The sequence below is a fragment of the Pongo pygmaeus genome, chromosome 10 (genome assembly GCF_028885625.2).
Source record: "Pongo pygmaeus isolate AG05252 chromosome 10, NHGRI_mPonPyg2-v2.0_pri, whole genome shotgun sequence".
Taxonomy (NCBI): Eukaryota; Metazoa; Chordata; class Mammalia; order Primates; family Hominidae; genus Pongo; species Pongo pygmaeus.
In genome coordinates, this window is record NC_072383.2 from 118,155,160 (window position 1) to 118,178,964 (window position 23,805).

The following is a 23,805-nucleotide window of genomic DNA, read 5'->3' on the forward strand; positions in this document are numbered from 1 at the left end:
ATATTAAATGTGAGATTGTATTACAAATATGTTACCTGGGTAGGGAGACATATGAGTCAGTAAGGAGTATAAAGACCTAACAGTGTGGGAAGTAGAGCAGTAAGTTTTGATGGGAAGGGAGTTGATCTACAAAGATCTGGAGAAATTTGGAGAAGTAGGAGGGTTCTAAATACCCTAGAATCGTGATTTTTGATAATTTTTGGGGGGGCGAGGGGCATGACCACAATTCTGGATATGCATTTTAGCCATGGAAAACTCTGGGAACCTCAGGCATAAGATCAAAAGGAGTATCCAAGGTTATCATCTGTAAAGGGATCCTTGATTAAATTAAGGGGAGGACCTGCTTTATAGTCCCAAAGTGGCCTGGGGCCAAGACATTTGCATAAGTTGTACCCATAATTACTTGCTTTCACTCTCATTTCCATTTCCTGCTCCCACTGGGGGCTGATCCTTGCAAACTACATTTCCCAGGGGCCCTTGCAGCTGGCTTCCAAGTAGGTTCAGCCAATAGCAGGCACCATCAGGAACTGAAGGGTGAGAGTTAAACAGAAGCCAGGGCATTTCATCCCTTCTCTCATTCGGCTTATGGTGGCACCTCTAGCTAAAACTACATCTCCTCCATGAGTCTAGCTTATGCCAAGTGGCCCTATTCCAGGGCTTCTGAAGGCCACCTCTTCCTCCCTTAATTCCTCCAGCCCTGGAGATGGTAGAGGTTTCCTTTTGCTAATCTCTAGCTTGCCTCATCATTCCTTATGTGACTTTTGAGCTCTTCCAGCAACTTTGTAACCGCTCCCCTGTGCTAAATTCCCTTTGTTGAACTACCTGTCATGAGCTCTGATTTCCTGCCTAGACCCTGCCTGATCCAGTATGTTAAAATAAACTATTAGCTTACATCATTCCAGACTCTTAGATGACTCAATTTAAATTGGCATTAATATTTCTACTTTGCCTGCCTTGAGAGAATTAGTCAAAATTGCTTTACAAACATGAAAAACACTATTATTTTATTAAAATTAATCTATGTGAGTTGTAGAAAAATTAGGAAAAAAGATAACCAAAACAAAAAATTATTGTTTAATTGCCTATAATTCAAATGCCCTGAGATAACATCTCTATTAACAATTTATTGTATTTACTTCCAGCTTGTTATATTAGTACATATATGCCTTGTCATATGTCAATATTTTAAAACCTAATTTGTATCAGATCACATACATTTCTGGAAATTTCTACAGATTTTATAAGCATAAATCTTAGAGCTTCTCTATGATCTACTATCTTTACTTTTTGTAGCATGCATTTTCATCTGAAATTACATTCCATTACCACCTTTCCACATTAGTAAATAAACAGCCATAGCAGCACTAAGTGGTAGCACCAAGACTCAAATGCATCACATACCACTGTCTGGATAGACCATGATTTATCCCCACAATGCCTATGGTGGGACATTTAGGTATTTTTCACTATTATTCACAATGTTGTGATAAACTTCCTCAGGGATAAATCTCTTCATCCTGGCGACATAATTTCCTTGGCTGGGGCAAGAGGATATGTATTTCTAAAGCTTGTCACACATATGTCTAAATTGCCCTCTAGAAAGGTTGTAGAGAGAGTGATTTTTGAATGTTTTATAAACTTTTTAATCTACTATTTAACTTATTTAACTTATTAACTTTTAATTTAACTTATTATTTTTCACTTAATATCAAATGATGTTTGTAAATGTCCTGAGAACTAGTTATTTCTGCTGGCTTATTATAATTTTAATTAAACAAAACTATAATTATAAAGTTATAATCATAAATTTACCTTTATAATTATAAAATTATACTTTGAAAAAATGGTTTCCTGAGAATCCATTGAAATGCTGACATAGTTGTGAGGCTTGGGGGTGCGTGGATCTCATGCTGCTAAAGTCGGTGTCAAGTTGAGGACACAATTCAGTACCAATCCCAGTCAATACAAATCCACTCTTACACAATGATGTGAATTCCTGGTGCACAGGCAACTATCATTAGGTGACATTTGAAAAAAAAATGCTTGAATGTTGGACATTATCATAGTTGTTTCATGAAGAAGGTGAAATTTAAGATGTTTAGGAGAATGGTAAAGACATGACCGTGGCATAAAACAGGGTTTCAATCATGTGTTTTCAAATTATCTGGCAGGAAAATTTCTGATGTGCTTATTTTTCCTTCATTTATAAATATGCTTAGTTCATAGCATCTTTTTGGAAAGTTACTTTGGGCCTGCAGGAAATATATAATGAGGTTCTCCAAAATAAGTGGGATTAGAAAGACAGGCAACCTCGTTTTCAAATATTTGATCTCAACATGGCCAATCTCATTGCTTTCACTGTAAAATACACCAGAATGGGGGTCATCTGATCTTGATACCTCAAAAGCAGTGTTGGGAAAGGAAGAACTAAATTAAAAGAAGTCTCAGTCTCTTAGCTCTTTTGCCACTCCCAAGAGAGGGGCGTATTTCAGATAGAATTTTGTGGCTGCAGGTAACAGAAAACCTAATTTAAGCTATCATAAATAATAAAGGAAATGTTCATGAAAAGTCAAGATTCCAGTGAAGCTTGATCAGTTCAACAAGGCACCGTGGGACGAGTTTTTCTCTGACTCTCTTCTCTGCCTTTCCTCCATATCATCTTTGCCCAAGGCTGGCTACCCTCATGGGCACAAAATGGCTGTGAGCAACTCCCAGGGTCTATCTGCTTCCCCATTTCTAGTTAGTAAGGAAAGAGAACATCTCTGCCTGTGCTTCCCAGAAGCCCCTAGAAAATGCTTGCATCTCATTTGCCCAGACTGGACCACATGACCATCCATAAACCAACCACTTTGACAGGGGATAGTTTGTGCTGTTTGGCTTCAGTCATTCAGGGCCTCCCCTGCTGCTGGTACCATGAGCATCTCCCAAGACACAAGTGCCGAGTGAAGGAAAGGCAAAGCGCCTAACCAGGGAACTAACTGGTATCAACAGGGAGGGTGAACAGATGTTGGATGTGTGAGACAAACAAATGTTCATTATGCAAAAGCTTGGGAAAGTACTCCTGGAGTTCCTTACATGCCTCGTCAGAGAGTGGTCTCTCCACCCACTTCACCCATCCCTCAAGATGAACACTGATGGGTCTGCCATCAATTTCCAGCCAAGAGGTTGAGGCCCCCTGGTATACTGAAATGAGCAAGATAAAGTACCTGTAATTCATTACTAAGAATAGCCAAAGAGACAGTTTTTAAATGATTTCATTGTTTCCTATCCAATTGGCCTGATTCAAAGCCATCCATATGTTTTGTTTTGTTTTGCATCCTTTATATTTTGCTTTTTTTTCTTTTCTTTTCTTTTCTTTTTATTTTTATTTTATTTTATTTATTTATTTATTTTTTTTTTTTGAGACAAGGTCTCGGTCTGTCACCCAGGCTGGACTGCAGTGGCACGATCTCAGGTCACAGCAGCCTTGACCTCTTGGGCTCAAGCGATCCTCCTACCTCAGCTTCCTGAGCAGCTGGGATTACAGGCATGCACCACATATGCTTGGCTAATTTTTTTGTATTTTTTGTAGAGACAGGGTTTTGTCATGTTGCCCAGTCTGGTCTCAAATTCCTGAGCTCAAGCCATCCTCCCGCCTCAACCTCCCAAAATCCTAGGATTACGGACATGAGCCACCGCGCCTGGCCCCACTTTGTCAAGTGGGCAAGTAATAGCTGCAGTTACAAATACTTTGTAGAATTGCCATAGACTCTTCACCCTTCATCTGTGCTGCCTTACATGGGAACATGTATTGGCCAACCCAGGAGAAAAATGGAATCAAGCAGGACAGAAGCAGTTCCTTCCTCCACTTCATCTCCCACTCTACCTCCCATCCAACTCTCCCACAAGCATCATTCAACTTTGAAACAACTATGCTTCTCAACTTTCACTTTACACTTCAAAGCCCCATAGCAGTAGGCACCATAGCCCAATTTCATTGATGGTGACTGCAGAGAAAACACTTTGCCTCCTCCCACACATCAATATTGGGATTTCTGTTAGTGAGCAGCCAACCTGTTCTCACCCTGCCTTCAAAAAACACTCTCAGTACAGTACTACCAACCAGCCTTTGTCAAATTTCACTTTGCCATTTACTTTTTAAATCTTTTCTCTTTCATTATGTAACTAATTAATATTTATTGCAAAGTTATAGGAAATGCACATCAGCTAAGAAAAAGAAATAAAACCTGCCATAATCTCACTCCCAGAGAAAATCACTGCATTTTGGAGCTATGTCATTTTATATCTTTGATATGTGTATATCCACATAGATCATTTTTCAAAAATCAAAATAGAATCATGCTATAAATATTACTTTATAACATGTCTTTTGACTCAAAAAAGTCAAATATCTTTATATATCAATAAACATACTTACATTATGTTGCCATTATACTTAATTGCTGCATAGTATTCCATTGTGTAGATGCATCATAATTATTTAACCTGTCTTCTATTGTGAGATGTAAAGTTGTTTTCCAATAGTTTGCTATTACAAGCAGCATGCTGGTGAACAGTTTTGTTGATGAATCTCTATGTCCATGAAAGGATATTTCCTTAGGATTCTTGACAGCAGAGTTGTTGGATCTAAGGACATGCTCATTTCTAAAGCATCTGGTATGCATTGAGAATTGCCCTTCTGAAATGCCAGCACAAAGTATTTACCAGATTTATTTGAGAGTGCCCATTTTCCCATAATTTCTAAGTATTTTTTTATTTAAAAAAAAATCCTAAGGTGCAGGAAAATTTCAAGACAAGATAATCCAGGTAATATTCTGATTATTGTTTCTCCAAACTGTGGGTTGAGAAAAATAACTTTTATACTAAAATATAATTTGCCAAGTATGATGGCTTGAACCTGTAATCCTAGCCTTACTCGGGAGACTGAAGCAAGAGGATCACTTGGGTCGAGGAGCTCGAGGCTGCAGTGAGCTGCACTCCAGCATCAGTGACAGTATGATCCTGTCTCTAAAAAAATAAAAAATAAATAAAAATATAATATAGTTAATTTATCTCTCTTCTTTATATTGAGCATGTATCAACTTCTGAGTAATGTGAGGTTTCCCCTAGGTATAGACAAGGCAAATTAATAGGAAGAAAGAAAAACCCATGAACAATTATCTGGATAATTCATTCATAAACCTCCGCTATGGGAGCAGGAAGAAAGGGGGAGTACATTTGCATCTTTACATTGACAAGATTCAGCTCTCCAAATCAGCTGCTAAAACCACCAATAATAATTATTTTTAATGCCTAATTTTTTGCTCTAAAGTGTAATGCTAATAGTAGTAGCTTCCATTTATCTAATGCTTGCTATCAGTGAGGAATTTAGCAATTAATTTAATCCTCAAAACAGAGTAGGAGTTATTCCCCATTCTACTGAAGAAATTGAAGCCTAAATTCTTCAGAGAGGTTGAGTAATTTGTTCAAGGTCACACAGCTGGTCACCAGACAGAACCAGGGTCAGGGCTCAGGTCCACCTGTCTCCAAAGCCCTTACCATGTCCACTGTGTCACACAGCAGCCCCCTCTTTGATGTCAAAGTAGACTCTGTGCTGCCCAGGACCCCGTATACCTAGCCATACATCTCAGATAAACCCATGAGCCTCTTATGCCTATCTCCATTTGGAAGCATTGTATTAACACTCCTTTTATTTTCACCCCTTGTCTTCTCATCAGGTCCCAGACAAGCCAATGAAGAGCATCAAGTATATGGACAAGGAAATAATAAACCTCAAAAAGGACCTTATACGAAGCCGGTGAGTGAGCCCAGCAGGGAATGATGTATAGACAACCCAACAGCCATGAGCAGGCTATGGGGTGTTGCCTACAAGTCCTTGCCCAGTCCCAGCATCCCCCAATTCTGAACACTGAGCAGAAGACTTACAGGAGGGTAACCCTGGGAGGAGCAGAGGGCAGGATTGCTTTCTCGGTTGGACTTTCCAGGGAGTACCCATGCCATGCCGGCCTCCAGCCGCCTGTCTAGAATTCCCTCTGCTTTTCTTCCTGGACCTGAATCCAACTCAAGAGACTTCCCCCATGCTCCAGAAAACCTTCCCTTTTTTACTCCAGACACACATGATGATACCGTGGAGTCAGAGTCATTCTCAAATTCTGGTCCTGTTACCTGCTAGCTGGAATGCTGGAGGAGTTATTTAAACTCTCCGGGCCTCTTTTTCCCTATCTGTAAAATAAGAATAATAGGAGGTTGTTAGAAGAACTGAGGGAAATAAAGCAGATAAAGTGTCCCTCATATGGCCTTGAATACAGGGCTGTTCCTATCTTTCCTCTCCTCACTTCTCCATTCCTTCCCTCCCTGATGATCAAGGGCCAGGACCATGTTTCGGCCATCTCTGTCTGGTGAGATGGAATTTTTTTCCCTTACCCCTTAACTGTTTCCTGAGACCTGGAACATCCCAAGGTAGGATCCTAAAATGAGACTTTTGGTAAAGCAACTCAAGACAGGGTAAGAGATGAAGACTCTTTTAGCACAAAATACATAAGACGTGTGCTGAGAGGGGTAATCTAGGCAGTGGGGAAGTTCTATTGATCTTAGACATCTCCCACTCTGAGCCAGATGCAGTGAGAGGCAAAGTGAGACACCCTCTCCCTTCACCTCCATCTTCTGAAAGCCACCCTTCTCCACCACTACCAGAATCTCCACCCTGCCCCATCCAGCAGCACAACTTCATGGAACTGATGACTGAGCCCAAGAGGACTCCTGGAAGGTGGGGGAAGGGAAAGGAGTTAAAGGGCCTAGGGGAGAGGTGAAGAGAGGGCCCCACTGACTGCAGGGGGTGGCTGTGTCAGCTATTGGAGGGTCTCTAGACACTGTCTAGTGAAAAATAATTTGAGCCTTGTGTGTAATTTTAAGCTTCTGAGTAGCCACACTAGAAAAAGTAAATAGAAACAGGTGAAAGTAATTCTAATAATATTTTTAACTCAGTACCTCCAAAATATTATCATTCAACATGTAATCAGTATTAAAAATATATTGATGAGATGCTTTTCATTACGTTTTTTAATACATGATGAAAAGTAATGGAGGGATGAAAAATAATGAATGATGAAAGATCTGGGAGGTATTTCATACTTAGAACACATGTCAATTTGGACCAGTAACATTTCAAGTGCCCAGTAATTGTCATGGACTAAATTGTGCCCCTGCCACACACACACACACACACGCACACACACACACACATTAATATGTTGAAACCCTAAGCCCCAATGTAATTTTTTTGGAGATACAACCATTAAAGAAACAAGTAAGGCTAAAGGAAGTCAAAGGGTGGAGCCTTAATCCAATGTGATTGGTGAAAGAGGAAGCGACATCAGGCATAAGCACACAGAGAAAATGTCACATGAGGCCAGGCGCGGTGGCTCAAGCCTATAATCCCAGCACTTTGGGAGGCTGAGGCAGGCGGATCACAAGGTCAGGAGATCGAGACCATCCTGGCTAACATAGTGCAACCGTGTGTCTACTAAAAGTATACAAAAATTAGCCAGGCATGGTGGCGGGTGCCTGTAGTCCCAGCTACTCGGGAGGCTGAGGCAGGAGAATGGCGTGAACCCGGGAGGCAGAGCTTGCTTTGAGCCGAGATCGCGCCACTGCACCCCAGCCCGGGCAACAGAGCAAGACTCTGTCTCCAAAAAAAAAAAAAAAAAAAAAAAAAAAAGTCACATGACACAGCAGGAAGGCAGCTGTTTGCAAGCCTAGGAGAGAGACCTCAGGAGAAACCGACGCTGCTGGCACCTGCACCTTCAGCTTCCAGCCTCTAGAACTGTGAGAAAATAAATGTCTGTTGTTTAAGCTGCTCAGGGTGTTGTATTCTGTTAGGGCAGCTCCAGCAGACTAATACATAAGAGTCAATGCTGGGATGTTCCTACAGAGAATGATCCAGCTCAAAGAGGCCAGCGGGGCTCAGTCTCATATTCCTTTGCAGAGCTGAGCTCAGAGGCAGCATTTGAACTTGGATCTCCAAATTGAGGGCTTAGAGCCACAAGGATCCTCTGTTAGTTTCAGACATACTGGCCTCTCTGTAACTGCCCAGTGGATTCACCTTACCCGAATTTGTAACTGCCCAGTGGGTTCACCTTGCCTGCTGCCTAGACAGAGCCAATTTATCAAGACAGGGGAATTGCAATAGAGAAAGAGTAATTCACGCAGAGGCAACTGTGTGAGAGATTAAAGTTTTATTACTACTAAAATCAGTATCCCCGAGCATAAGGGAGTCAGAGTTTTTAAGGATAATTTGGAGGGTGGAGGAAGGCCAGTGAGTCAGGAGTGCTGATTGGTTGGGTCAGAGATGAAATCATAGGGAATTGAAGCTATTCTCATGCTGAGTCAGTTCTTGGGTGGGGAGCACAAGATTAGATGAGCCAGTTTATCCATCTGTGTAGTGCCAGCTGATCCATCAAGTACAGGGTCTGCAAAATATCTCAAGCACTGATCTTAGGAACAGTTTAGGGAGGGTCAGAATCTTGTAGTCTCCAGCTGCATGACTCCTAAACCATAATTTCTAATCTTCTGGCTAATTTTTTAGTCCTACAAAGGCAATCTAGTCCCCAGGCAAAAAGGAGGTTTGTTTTGAGAGAGGGCTGTTATCGTCATTGTTTTTTGTTTTTCTGTGTGTGTGGTTTTGTTTTTTTGTTTGTTTGTTTGTTTTTTTGAGTCTCGCTCTGTCACCCAGGCTGGAGTGCAGTGGCACAGTCTTAGCTTACTGCAACCTCCGCCTCCTGGGTTCACACCATTCTCCTGCCTCAGCCTCCTGAGTAGCTGGGACTACAGGCGCCCGCCACCATGCCTGGCTAATTTTTTTGTATTTTTAGTCGAGATGGGGTTTCACCATGTTAGCCAGGATGGTCTCAATCTCCTGACCTCGTGATCCGCCCACCTCGGCCTCCCAAAGTGCTGGGATTACAGGTGTAAGCCACCACGCCCGGCCCTTTGTTTTTAAACCATAAACTAAGTTCCTCCAAAGTTAGTTCAGCTTATGCCCAGGAATGAACAAGGACAGCTTAGAGGTTAGAAGCAAGATGGAGTTGGTTACGTCAGATATCTTTCATTGTCTGTTACAATTTTGCAATGACAATTTCATCTACAGTGTTTGAACCCAAGTTAGAGGGCTTTTGAGGCTGATGCCTTGGGAAACTTGGAGCCCCAGGGACTGGTGACACGTAGGATCAAGAAGCCAAGAGCCAGCTGAGTAGGGACAGCAGCTGTGGCAGGCAGCTGAGAAAGAAGATGGCATGGCGGGGGATGAGCCTCCCAAAAGAGAATTGCACTCTGTTCCACAGCTTTGCCCAGAGGATGTTCCAGGCTTCACAAGGAATGGTGCAGCAGGGACATTCGATCAGAAGAGAGGTTCCAAATACAGAATTTCATGGGCACCAATCAGTCATAACAGACACTGGCCATACCCAACCATTATGACCATGTTAGTTGTTACTAGCTGAATATTATCAGCCTCCAGGTAGATGAGGCCATCCAAGAGCACCAGATGCAAAGACATATCAGAATCTCTAGAGCCTGAGGAATGAGGGTCTCCACAAGAATCTGTACATTATAGACAAATGGCTGTTGATGAGATAGATGCCAATAGATGCCTTGACCTAGACTTAACTCAGCCTAAGGAGGGCGACAAAATAGCGGTGTGCCAGTCTGTAACTAGAGCCCACTGCTAAATTTTCAGTGGAAAATTATTGAACCAATTATTAAACACAGCTATTGTTAAAGATTAATTATATAAATGTATATCTATAATTGCAAACCGATCATTAAACACAGCTATTATTAGAAATTAATTACATGAATTTACAATTAAATAAATTCTATTAAAGCACAGGTAATAAATACTTAGAACTCATCTCTTCCTAATTGTTTTATACAGTTTGCTAATATCTATGCTCTAGAGGCTATCAATGGTTGTAGTATCTATGTGGTGGAAATAGTATATAAGGAGTGCTACAACAAATCTTTTCCCAGCTCTGTGTTCACTGACGTCACCACTTTGGTAGCTCGAAAGCAACTGGTGGGAATATCTGCACCATGGTGACAATATTTGCACCATGGAAATCAGCAAATACTAGAAATCAGGGCTCACTTCCCCCGACAGAGAGCTGGTTGTTAAACATTCACCAGCACACCACGGGGGACATGCCCCAAGAACAACAAAGGTTCCACCTCCCACTAACCCGTAGAATAGAGGGGATTAATTAGTAATAAAAGGTGATACAGGCAACAGTTGTTCTGCCACTTTTCAGTTGGCAGCTGAGTCTGTCACTCCCAACAGACGCATTAAACATTAAAGCTGAGATTTAACGTTCTCCTCGGACACGCTTAGCCTGTCCCACTGCTGGACGCAAAGGAGGATGGGGAAAAGACCAGACAGAAGAGCCACAAGCAAACAAGAAAGAAATGACAATGAGATGTTCCATCTGGCCACACTTCTGGATCCCACCAACATTAAGGAAGGAATCAGGATTCCCCTTCAGAAGGAAACACCATGTTTTCCAAGGGAAGTCATCTCTCCAAGTGGCGCAAACTCCCTGACCCCATATCCCAGTATTAAATGAGACGAATTGTTAACAAAGATGATGTTGACTTTTCCATCCATTGTTTAACTTTGTTTCCCCTCCTGTTAGAGACTAGCTCACCTTGAGCCAAACTACTTTACTGTCTCCTAGATTTTCATGTAATATTTTAGCCCTCTTGTAATTCAATGGCACTATCCCTGGTTTCATGGCCAATTTAACCTGATGCTAAAAGGAATAAGATTCTAACTGCTTTCCTCCTCGCCTGTTCCGTCAGATGTTCAGTGGCACTAAGCAGCACCCTAGGCACAAACTTGCCGAATTTCTAGCGGAAGTTGACAATCAGGGTCTCTTTGCATGTACCCAGTTCTTAGCTGACTCTTGAAGCGTGATGACATACCTTCCTGCAGAGGTGCCAGCGCTTTTTATTGTGAATGTTTTAAGGAAAAGAAACATCTCTGCAATGAAAACAACTGCAATGTTGAACATGAAGCCGTGACTGGCAAAGTTTAGTTAGGTCCAGGCAATTGCAAATAAACAATGATGAATTATCCACTCTCCCCTACCCCCAGCAGGGTCCAGGTGATGCACGTGTTTACAAGGTCTGAGACTTTGCTTTCCAGCTGTGTTTGGTAGACAGCTGAAGCAAAGTAATTAGAAATAACAAAGGTGGAATTTGGGGCAGAGAAAGAAGCTATTCTTTTTTTTTGGCGGGGGGGTTAGGCACTTCTTCTTGGTACTTTTTTAGCCCTCTGTACTCATTCATTTTTTTGACAAATATTTATTGAGTATGAGGTATCACCAGGTGTACACCAGGCATTGCTGTATATATTGGAGAAGAACAAAACAGGCAAGACTTCTGTCTTTGATGAATAAGAGATGATGACTTGCATTATAATGAGGTAAAAACAACAATCAAATTAACAAGTAAATAAGCAGAATTTGAAGGTGGGGATCTAAAACCAGGTGATGTATAGTGGTGATGAAGAAGCTGCTGCTTTAGCTACAGCCGTCAGACAAGAGTTGTTTATAAAGGGAACCCTGGGCCCAATACCTGAATGGTGAGAAAGAACCATCCCAATAAAGACATAGCAGGGTGAAAGGTGGCATATTTCAGAGAACAACAAACGAATGGGTACCAAAGTCAGAACAAGCTGGAAATGCTGGAAGAACTGAGGTGAGCTGGGTGGCCAGAGCAGAGTGAGAGAGGATAAGAGAGACAAGAGATAAAATTGAAGAGTTGGGTAAGAGCTGGCCCACACGCTGCCTTGTAGGCTGTGATGAAAAGTATGGGTTTGAGTCTAAGTGCCACAAGAACCATAGGAGCATTCTGAGCAAGAGATGGGTATAACCTGATTTTTTAAAAGAGCATCCCATCCACTACATAGAGGCTATGGTGAAAGATGACAATGGCTTCAATGAGGGAAACGGCAGTGAACTGGGGAGAAGTGGATGGATTCAGGATTCCTTTGGAGGTAGAGCCACAGGACTGGCTAATGGATTGGATGTGGGAGCCTAAGGAAAAGGCTGCATTGTGCATCCACATTCTACAATGACCTGTTTCCATCTCTCACACTAGCATGTGAGCAATCTCATAGTAGGCACCATGTCATGTCCACTGTCATGGTCCCAAGAAAGTGTTTATTGATGGGATGAATTAATTATCTTGTCCATCTCTAGAATTTATCAGTTGAAATAAGGGGGAAGGCTTATTAACTTAGTAGGGAAAGTGAATAAGTGAGGGGGCTTATAAATTAATTTTTGGGTTAATCAAGAGATAAGATATCTAGCCCATTGCTTTAGGCCTTCCAGGTGAGCCTGATAACTTCTCCCTTTTCCACTGCCATTCAAATAGGAGTGTCCACTTTGACTTATCGATGACTGGTCTATGGCTGGAAGGAGGAGGCAGTAATATTGCCCTACAAAAGAATTAACCAGTCTTGCAAATCCCCAGGGTCTAGCTCAGTGCTTGGCATAGAGTGGGCACTAAGTAAATATTCTGAAGTTTATGTTTACATAGCATCTTGCAATCTTCCCTGAGGCAGGCAGGGAAAGTCTTGTTGATTAATTCCTCAAATGAGAAAACTAAGATTCAGAGAAGTTCAGAGATCTACTCAAAGTCATTGTATCCGTCAGCTATTGCTGCATAACAAACTACCCCCAAAACTCAGTAACTTAAAACAATGAGCATTTATTAGTGATTATGAGGCTATGGTTCCACTGGGAGGTTCTTCAGCCTCAGATGGGCTCCCTTGTGCACCTGTAATCAGCTGAGGGTCAGGGAGGTGGTTTTGCTGATCTTGGCTGGATTCTCTCGTATATTTGGAGGTCAGCTGGCTCTAGGCAGGTCTAGGATAGTCTTGGGCATAACAACATGGTCTCTTGCTCTCAAGTAGGTCAGCTAGGACTTGTGGTCCTAAGAAAGAATGAAAGTATGTGAGGCTTCTTGAGCTTTAAGCTAGGAACTGGCAAAACATCACTTCTGCCATATTCTTGTGGCCAAAGCAAGTCACAAATCCAGACCAAGTTAAAGGTGGAAAAATAGATTCTACTTCTCAATGGGAACAGCTGCAAAGTCACACTACAAATGACGGAGATTTAGGGCCATTTTTTCAGTCTACCACAATCATACAGCTAATTCTGCACTGGCCTTGGAGACATGAGCTAGCATCATTAGATAATCTGTACAAATCAGAGTCTCACTCTTGGAAGTGTAAAGTGGAAAGCACATCATTTAAGCAGACAGCAGTGGGCACAGAGGTTGAAACACTAAGAGAAAGGGAGGCCAGAGGGTCCATGGCGAGCTGTTTGGAGCCAGAGGTTCCAGGGAACAATGACTATAGGTGAGCAGATGCTTTAAATTAAGGAAAGATAGAGAAGAAGCCAACTAGGAAATTAGAGAACAAAGCAAGCAAAGGGAAGCAAGCGAGTCCCCTTGAGTGGTGCCAATACTTTTTTTTTTTTTTTTTGAGACAGAGTTTCTCTCTTGTTGCCCAGGCTGGAGTGCAATGGCGTGATCTCGGCTCACTGCAACCTCTGCCTCCCAGGTTCAAGCGATTCTGCTGCCTCAGCCTCCCGAGTAGCTGGGATTACAGGCGTGCATCACCTTGCCCAGCTAATTTTTTGTATTTTTAGTAAAGACGGGGTTTCACCATCGCCAGGCTGGTCTTGAACTCCTGAACTCAGGTGATCTGCCTGCCTTGGCCTCCCGGAGTGCTGGGATTACAGGCATGAGCCACTGTGCCAGGCCAAGTGATGCCAATACTTTTAACTGCATTACTCAGGTCCCTGGAGCTATATTCTGTAGAAAATCTCCAGTTCTTCTCTCTGTGAATTTCTGATCTTGGATTTCCATGAGACCTTTCATATCCCTTATGATGCCAGTATGTACTCTTAAAATAATCACCTCTCCGGTAGGCTAGTTTGCCAACCAAGGAGCCCAACAAAAATGATTTCCTTCTTCATAAAGTGCAGAGAAATCAAGAGGACATGTGGTACTTTTATCATCCCACCAGCCCTATTTCTTGGGCTTCCTTTTGCATTAATAGTGTTTAATAGTGTTAATCATGGTCACTTTGAGATATGGTTTGTGTCTTGGCTGGCAAGTAGGGCGAGCTTCTCCTAACTTTTTTTGAAATAAGAAGGGATAAAACTAATAATTGCGTTGAAACAATGCAAGTTGGATGACAGTTATGTGGCACATGTACCCCACTTCTCTCTCCTGTTCCCAGGGCAGATATCACTAATGGATCACAGCACTCTTTTATTCGAACCCAGATTTTCTAAAAACCTCAGCCTAGCATTCCAGGCAGCTACCACCATGGAGTGGAATGGTTACATGGGATTTAATTTGTTTGTCATCTCTAAATTAGAAATCTCAAAAGGAAACTTTGATATCTATAATGGCATCTTATTAACTCAAATTGAGGCTTGGAGTATGAGGGACCAGCAGGAGGAGCAGACCTCACCCAAATCCCTTTATGAATGAGGCTGCTTTTAAGTGAATTTAAGTAGTTGGAAAAATTATTATTGATCTCAGGCATTTACTGACTGCTCTTGGTCACTTCTGCATCTCATTGTTCAACACTCAGGATCCGCACATCCATAGCCAGTAGCCCAGAACTTCATTTAGAAGTTCAACCCTGGTTCTTCCCACCGTTCCCTCCCCTAGACTTGAGACCTTGCCTCAAAGCCCCAGGATTGTTTAAGATCATGGATTTATATGTTGTTCAATATCTTGGAAGCAGGCATGGTTAAGGCTTCTGAAATGTATCTTGTGAATCATTCAAAGAAGACCTTAGTCCTCTTGCGTCACATCTCCCTCACACCCTGCAGACAGCAAGTGGCCATTAACGAGTCACTAGTTTGTCCCATAAGGACAAACACTTGACCTCATGTTCTTAGCCCAGAACTGGTAAACACAACTGCACACCCCACGGGTAGGTTGCTGCTATGGGTTGGAGGGACCTGTCTCAAGTTCATTGTGGTTTCATCATCTTGGATGTGACCCAGAGGCCCTACCCGTTTTTCTCTGTTTCTGGTATCTTCATGTATCTTTGACACCTGTAGTTAACCATAGTTTTAGGGTGAGTTTTTTTCTCTGCTTTTCTTACACTACTCTCTCCTGAGGGTAAATATCTTTTTTATTCCTTTCCTTGTGTCAAAGTCTGCCCTGGAAGACCCCAGTAAAAGAGAATTTAACTAGAGGACCATGCTTTCAAATTTAACCATCAAAAATATTTTGAACTTCTGAACCTTTTGTTACACGGGGCTTTGCACAAAACTTTGTTTTCCAAAATTCTTTTCCAGATGACAAGCAATGTGCTCAGTTTTATAGCCAGGCTTGGCAGGTTCACAGAGCATAGTCAAAAATCTTCTGGCATTGGAGTCAGCTGTGGGTTCAAATCCTAACTCTAGCAGTTATTAGCTGGGTGGCTGTACACAAACGAATTCACTTCTCTAGACCTCAGTTACTTTATCTATGGTATGGGAGACAGAGAGAACAAGATCTATTCCACACTACTATTGGGACTTTTGAGAACAATATGGATGAAGAATATATGACTAGACCAATAAAAGGAAGTCACTGTCTTTTTTATGCTAGCTGTCTTGACAGTATCTGAAAATATTCATGGGTGGCAACAAAGAACATGAGCTATGCAGACAGAGAGACCCAACCAGACTCCTGTCAGCTGGGTGCCTGGGCTGGTCATTTCACCTCTCTGAGCCTCAGTTTCTCCTCTTTGGATGGGACTGTGCCTTCCTACAGGGATTTTTGTGTATGAATGGCAGAATGAGATGATGTACATAAAAACCCCCGTTCTGCTTCCCTTTCTTAGATCCTACAATGCCTGGAGAACAGAGATGAGGCCAAGGAATTCAGACCCCAGCAGCTCCACTTATCTTTAATTAACTAGAGGACATCACTCCAGCATCTTCTGCTCTCTAGGCTTCCATGGTCCTGGACCATGGGAATACATGCTCCTCATCATTGAAGATGCAGGATGAGGTCTTACTCTGTAGAGTACAAACAGTATATACATCCCTTTTCTGGGCAAAAAAAAAGAGTTAGCTCAGTCCCTGCATTGCCCTAGGAAACACTTAGCTACATGGGTCCTTAGGTGAATTTATTGTTAATCAAACTTGTGTGTGTGTGCACATGCATGCACACACACACACATGTGAGAGAGAGAGTGTGTGTGTTATCCAAAGTAGACGCCACACTATATGTAACTCCCCTAGACCTGGAGGGGAGAAGGGGGTACCCAGGTCAGAATTTGATTCATTTATATCCTTAATTTACCAGTGGGAGAGTCCAGATCAGCTACAGTCAGAAAGGAAATTTCAGGAGATAAAATGCTGACAGCGAATGGCAATTATCCCTCTTCTATCATTTTCAATATTGTTGCAACAATGCTGACCTCTGTTCTCCCAAGTCATGAACAGAGAGAGCCAACGATTTAAAGAGACCAATTAGATTTTAGCTCCGTAAGCAAACAGGTCATCTTGCTCAAAGTTTCCCAGTGTGTACTGAGCAGGGCACTCATCCTACAAAATGCACCGTGAAGAAAAGTGTTCTGTTGTCACAGATGTTTAAGAAACGCTGTGAACTGCACCCCATCCCAGAGACTCTTAGTGCACAGTGATGTTTTCAAGCTCAGTAAAGTCCAATAGCAAAGAAGCCTACTTAAATATAGGTAGTCCAGCATTTCCTAGTCATTAAGGCATGACCTCCATTTCTGGCCATATAGCCAACTAGACACCTTGGATGATTCTCCCAATGAGGGAAAAATAACTACAGGGACATGGATGAAGCTGGAAGCCATCATTCTCAGCAAACTAACACAGGAACAGAAAGCCAAACACCGCATGTTCTCACTCATAAGTGGGAGTTGAACAATGAGAACACATGAACACAGGGAGGGGAACATCACACACCGGAGCCTGTCGGGGGGTGGGGGGCCGGGGGATGGAGAGCATTAGGACAAATACCTAACACATGCGGGACTTAAAACCTAGATGATGGGTTGATAGGTGCAGCAAACCACCATGGCACATGTATACCTATGCAACAAACCTGCACGTTCTGCACATGTAACCCAGAACTTAAAGTAAAATTAAAATAAAAAATAAAATCCAACCAGGCATGGTGGCTCACGTCTGTAATCCCAGCACTTTGGGAGGCCGAGGCGGGTGGATCGCGAGGTCAGGAGATCGAGACCATCCTGCCTAACACGGTGAAACCCGGTATCTACTAAAAATACAAATACTTAGCGGGGCATGGTGGCGGGCGCCTGTAGTCCCAGCTACTTGGGAGGCTGAGGCAGGAGAATGGCGTGAACCCAGGAGACGGAGCTTGCAATGAGCTGAGATCGCGCCACTGCACTCCAGCCTGGGCGACAGAGCGAGACTCCATCTCAAAATAAATAAATAAATAAATAAATAAATAAATATAAAATAAAATAAAATAAAATCTGGATATAAAATCCATTGACATTTAGTACGTGTTGTAGGATGGGTTCCCAGAGAAACGGCATCTGAGATGGAAGTTTGTGTGCAGGGGTTTAACCGGGAAGTAGTCTCAGGATCGACACCTGTGAGGGAGTGGGAATACAGAGTGGGGCAGAAGGAGAAGGTGAATTGTGATGGAGCCGCAAAGAGACCTTGGCCAATCCCAAGGGCATCTCTGAAGCTGGACTGCCCTTTAGAGGTGTACCACACTGAGACACAGTGATGAAAAAGCTGCCTAATTTCTCTGATCTCCACAGTGGAGACTGCAAAGTACTCTCTCTCCCAAGGCTGTGATGAGGATTAAATAAGCTAATACATGCAAAGCACTTGGAACAATGCCTGACACACGGTAAGCGCTTGGTAAATGATGGCTGCGTGTATTACATCATTCATGTTCCCTGAGTGGCTGCAACTATTTTACAATATGATCATGATCTGATGAATTTCTCCCTGACCCCAGCTGTGGGGCTACGGGCAGAGCTCAGCACCAGATCCAGTGTATTCACCAGATACCCCATATTCCAAAACTTGGAGGTCCATATTTTAGGGACAGCTGGAGCAAACATGATACGGGGCAGGGGGAGTCAGGATGTTCATAAGCGGAGGCTGTGCAAATGCAGCTGTTCATCCAGGATTTCCATATTTAATTTTAAATCTCTTCCTGTTGGGATTGTTGAACAAGCCGTTACACTAATGGATGTAACCACAGGCTTGCATGGTAAAGCATCAGTTCACCACTTAGAGTGGACACTACACGCAATAAGCTCTATAATTTTTTTGAACTTTTAATTGAAATATAACATAACGCAGGAAAGCACACAAATCGTTCAGCATCCAGCCCAATAAATTTTCATGAAACAAACACACCCATGTAACCCACATCAGCGTCAGGAGAAGGAACATTACCAAAGCCTCCCAGGCAACCTCCTCATGTCCCCTTCCAGTCTCTAACACCCCAAAGAAAATCACTCTCCTGACTTCTAACATTTAGATTTGTTCCTCTTGTCTTGAGCTTTAAATCAATGGAATTATTCAGTTAGCACTCTTATTGTACCTGGTTTCTTTCACTCAATATTGTCTTTCTGAGATTTATCCATATTGTCTCTATTACTTGGAGTCTGTTCTCTCTCAGTGTCTGCGTAGTATCTATTGCGTGAGGATAGCACAACTTATCCATTCTAGTATTGATGGACATTTGGGTCGTTTCCACTTTAAAGCCATTATGAATAAAGCTGCTATGAACACTCATACTTTCTTTTGCTGAACATATGTACATACTTCTTTTCAGAATATACCTAAAAGTGAAATAATTGACTCATAGAGTTTGCATATGCTCAGCTTTAGAAGATACTGCCAGTTTCCCAAGCCCAGTTTTTTTTAAGTTTAAAATGTACAAATGATACAATCTAGAAAAGCTAGAAAATATCGATTAATATGTATAAATAAGTAACAAAACTCTCCATAATTACCCCATGCAGGAATAGCCCCTATTTTGGCATCTCAACTTTCAACAATTTTCTACGCATTCATGGATCCATGTGTATTTTTTACAGAAAAAAAATCATTCCATATAGACTACTTGCTTTCTTATTTAGCAAAAGATTATGAGCATCTTTCACAACCTCAATAAATGTACAGCTATGTGTGACTTCATTTCTTTCAACTTTTTATTATAAAAATGTTCAAATATCTATGAAGACAGACAATAATATAACAAATGGGCCAGGTGCAGTGGCTCACACCTGTAATCCCAGCAGTTTGGGAGGCAGAGGGGGGTGGATCACTTGAGCCCAGAAGTTCGAGACCAGCCTGGGCAACATGGCAAAACCACATCTCTATGAAAAAGAATAATATAACAAACTCCTATGCACCCATTGCTCAGATCAATAATCATATCATAGCCAATCTGATTTCATTTATGCATTATCTTCTCTCTCATTATTTTGAAGCATTATATCATTTTATCTGTAAATATTTTAAACAACTATTTAGAGAAGATAAGGACTGTTTAAAACTACAACCACAATAACATTATTATATCTAAAAAAGTTCTTTACTATCCAATATCCACGCAAACATAATAGCTATCTTTGCATGGATGCATCCTATTTCATTGTAAGAATGTAGCATTATATATCTAATCAGTTTAAATTTTAAAGCACGCAGCTTTAAGACTCTCAATACTTAACTGAAGTTGTCTAAATTTACACAGTGCTTCCATTGCTGACAACTTCATAAATGCCTAAAACAAAATAAACTTTTCTCAAAAGAAATGAAAGAAAAGCCAGAAATACGGTGTAAAGAGGTTGAAAGTACTTCAGACATGACTTTTTGCTCTTCTGACTTTAGCATAGTCATCAGCAGCAAGTAAGCAGTTTATAGAAAGCAAAATGAAAAGAGACAGTGTTCATGAAAGTAACTCTCCCCCTAAATTTACTGGCAATGCCCATCTGAGCCACACAGACAGTGCCAGCGTGCATCAGGAATATCACTTTCTACCTGTAGGATTCCTTACGTAAAGTCTTTGTCCTACTCAGTAACATCCTAGGCTCAGCCTTTTCTTTAATACCAGCACCTTCATTAATGATTGTTCTGATGATTTTTACTCCATTGAGCTAATTGCCAATGTCTCCAACCTATTTGCCTTTTTCAATGCAGGTGGAAACTTCTATTTTTCCTGAAAAGACTGTAGCCTTTGAATACTTCTTTGTCTGGGTCTTCTCTGTCATATTAACTGATATTTTGCAGTCATGATTTTGCTTAAAAGTAAAATAAAATAAAGTTATATTAAAAAGCCAGAAATCTCACAAGCTCACCAAGCTAACCTCAGAACACCTGTATAGTTCTCAGGAGTAACAACTGGGATGCTAGATGGGAAATGGCCTTGCAGCCCACTGTGGGGAAAGGGATGTGTCTGTCACTTTTCCAACCCATAACCTACAAGTGTTCAAAGTCATGATAATAATAACAATAAAACAGCAGGCAGTTTAAACCCCGTTGTTCCCAAATTATTGCTTACAAATATATTTCAACAGGTATTAATTTCCTCACGGCTCTATTCCAAAGTGTAGGAAAACAAAAACTGTCTTTAAAACCAGCTTCCCACTCACCTACCTGATCTCATGTATTCATGGGCAATAGAACAAATCATGGCTTTTGGAGCCAGCATGAATCCTGGCTCTACCACCTACTAGCTTTTTGAATATGGATGAGTTACCTAATCTCTCTGAGTCTCACTGCCCTCATCTATGAAATGGGGATAATAATAAAGTCTGCCTCACAGGGTTGTGAATTAAATGAGTTAAGATGCACATACCTGGCACATAGATGACATAAGTGTTACACACAGGCACACATACACACACACATACACCAAGAACAGACGGTATCTCTGAAGGCTGGTGTTTACACCTCAATTCCAGCTGCTTAACTATGCCATCAGGACTCTGTCCACTCTGCAGGTGAGATTTTCTTACTATCTGTGCAGGGACCCAAAGTTGTCTCATTCCTGTCTGATGGGAAAATCAGATGCCAGAAAGCATACAGCTAAGAAACTTAAGGTTCTACAGTTTGTTCTTTGCCTTGAAAGACAAACAGCTAGATACTTTTCAGACATCGTTTTCAGGATAACGTTCGTTAACACAATGAAAGCGTTTAGAATAGAGTTGTCACAGTACGTGTTGGCTCTTGTCATCATCAGAGTTCTTCTTATTACTATTTATTGGAAGTAGAGCCAATGGCTTGAATCAATGGGAAGAGAAAAGGCTAGATAAGAGTTAATTCCTTTCCTTTCTCACAGTCTCGTCACTGGGAGAAAAGTGAATAAGAATATCATAAGGGCCATTTCTTTTGTAATATGAACTGAGCTACAAATTCAAGTCTTGCTTCTTTTATTTTTCCAGTTAGCCATAGGCCATTACGTGAATTATTCATGGGAAGTCTAGAGTCTCCCTCTAGGAGCCTCATCTTTCCCTTGAATTGTCTAACAAGCTGAATTTTGTTATCCCACAGAAAGTTGGCGCTGGGTCCTCCACTGCCATTGCTTCTCACTGCCACAAGGTGGCGCTGTACAAAAACAGGTCCTCCAAGGTCTTAGAGACCACGCTGGCCACTCTTCTCTGACATCTCGCTGATCCGCACCATCATCACTCTCAGAAACCAGAGCGTTTGATTAAATACCTTCCCCCAGACAACCAGGCTACCTGGACAAGGGAGGAGGCTACCTTTAGGAGCTACAGGATACCTTATCCCTGCTCGATCTAAGGGAAGTTACTCTAATGCCTAACCAGAGATTTTCTGGCCCTTTCTTGCTGAAAAACTTACAGGAAGAGCAAAATGGCTTTTTTTTTTTTCTATTAGGTGCCCAGATATAGCACATAAAGCATTTTAATAGATGAACAGTGATGGGGAAGGCAATGTTTCCCCAAAGTGAAAATACCCTCAACCTCACCACAGCTGCACTTTACCATACAACTGGAATAGTAAGATCCCTTAAAAATATACCTGAACTTTATCTTCCCCAAATTTCCCATGAAAACGAGAATAAAGTCAATAAGAATGCCCTGAGGCCAGGCGCGGTGGCTCACGCCTCTAATCCCAGCAATTTGGGAGGCCAAGGCAGGTGGATCACTTGAGTCCAGGAGTTTGAGACCAGCCTGGTCAACATGGTGAAACCCCGTCTCCACTAAAAATACAAAAATTAGCCGGGTATGGTGGCACATGCCTGTAGTCCCAGCTACTCGGGAGGCTGAGGTGGGAGAATCGCTTGAACCCGGGAGACAGAGGTCGCAGTGAGCTGAGATCACACCACTGCACTCCAGCCTGAGTGACAGAGCAAGACTCCATCTCAAAAAAAAAAAAAAAAAAAAAAAAAGAAATGCTCTGAGAAGCATTTTTCTGCCCTGAGCTAAAAAAAAAAAAAAAAAATGCAGGACAACCAAATCAAACAGCCTGCAAAGTGTTGAGAACAATTCTTCAACAAGTTCCCTTAGGTTGCATCTGAGGCAGACAGAGTTTGGGGGTCAGGAAATTCTGATGTCATCCTGCCTTCTGTGTCCCATTTTTTAAAAGTGAATGGCCTGACCCTTCAGCACCTATGACTATGTGTTAAGCTTTAGAAATTATTCAGGGTTGGATTAGCTTCGAAAGAGTGTTTCCTGGAATACTACTCAGCCATAAAAAGGAATAAATTAATGGCATTTGCAGCAACCTGGATGAGATTTGTGACTATTCTTCTAAGTGGAGTAACTCAGGAATGGAAAACCAAATATCGTATGTTCTCAAGCTAAGCTATGAGGACGCAAAGGCATAAGAATGATACAATGGACTTTGGGGACTTGGAGGGATGGGGAGAGGGGGTGAGGAAAAAAAGACTACAAATATGGTGCAGTGTATACTGCTTAGGTGATGGATGCACCAAAATCTCACAGATCACCACTAAAGAACTTACTCATGTAACCAAACACCACCTGTACCCTAATAACTTATGGAAAAACTTAAAAATAATAAATAAATAAATAGTGTTTCCTGGCAGAATATGGGTGCAAAGTTAAAGAAACCAAATAGAGCATTGTTTTGCAAGACAGTCTCAAAAAAAAAAGCTTATATAGGAGTCCATTAAATAAAGCCATATCTAAACAACTAGTTAAAACAGCAATCTGAATCTCTATCCTTGCTCAGACAGCTCAAAATGCACATTAACTGAAAAGCAATTCCTAAATCTCATGAACCTTTCCTGAAGGTCTACTATGACACAAGCACAAGGATTGGGTGGAGATGGGAGCAGTATATGTTCAGGGCAAGACTGCCCTTTTGCACAATACCAGGGGGCGTCATTCACAATATATGCTCAAGGGTGAATGTCGCCACAATTTGTAGAGTACAATGTCAATGGTGCCCCTGGGGCCGTACAACTGAACAGCCCTTTATTGCTAGTTATACAAAGATAAAAATAAAAGCTTAAAGTGCTGGGTTGGGGGGGGTCACAGAAGGATATGGAAGGAAGGATACAGGAAGAAAAAAAGGGAGAGGGAGGGCGGGAGACAGAGAATGAATCACAGGCCAAATTGTGAGTCAGAGTGTCTATGATGGATCACTAGATACAGCTTTAAAAGCTGTGTGTGCCTGTGTGGATGTGTGTGTTTGGGCTCATTTACCTTTTACCTGCATGGCCCCTGTAAGATGTTTTTTTTTTTTTTTAATTTGTACCCTTTGGATATTT

At 41.8% G+C, this 23,805-nt stretch overlaps 1 protein-coding gene and 1 long non-coding RNA gene across 5 annotated transcripts in view; one reads left to right on the forward strand and one right to left on the reverse strand.

Moving 5' to 3' along the window:
* The window catches only part of CCDC60 (coiled-coil domain containing 60), a 202,602-nt gene that overhangs the window by 85,596 nt on the left and 93,201 nt on the right, over positions 1 to 23,805 (forward strand). For all 4 annotated transcript variants that reach the window (XM_054443570.1, XM_054443572.1, XM_054443571.1 and 1 more), the window contains exon 2: positions 5,718 to 5,797. In XM_054443570.1, the coding sequence (XP_054299545.1) occupies positions 5,718 to 5,797 (80 nt within the window). The remainder of the gene's footprint in view (positions 1 to 5,717; positions 5,798 to 23,805) is intronic.
* The window catches only part of LOC134737627 (uncharacterized), a 278,740-nt gene that overhangs the window by 35,098 nt on the left and 219,837 nt on the right, over positions 1 to 23,805 (reverse strand). The window lies entirely within an intron of this gene.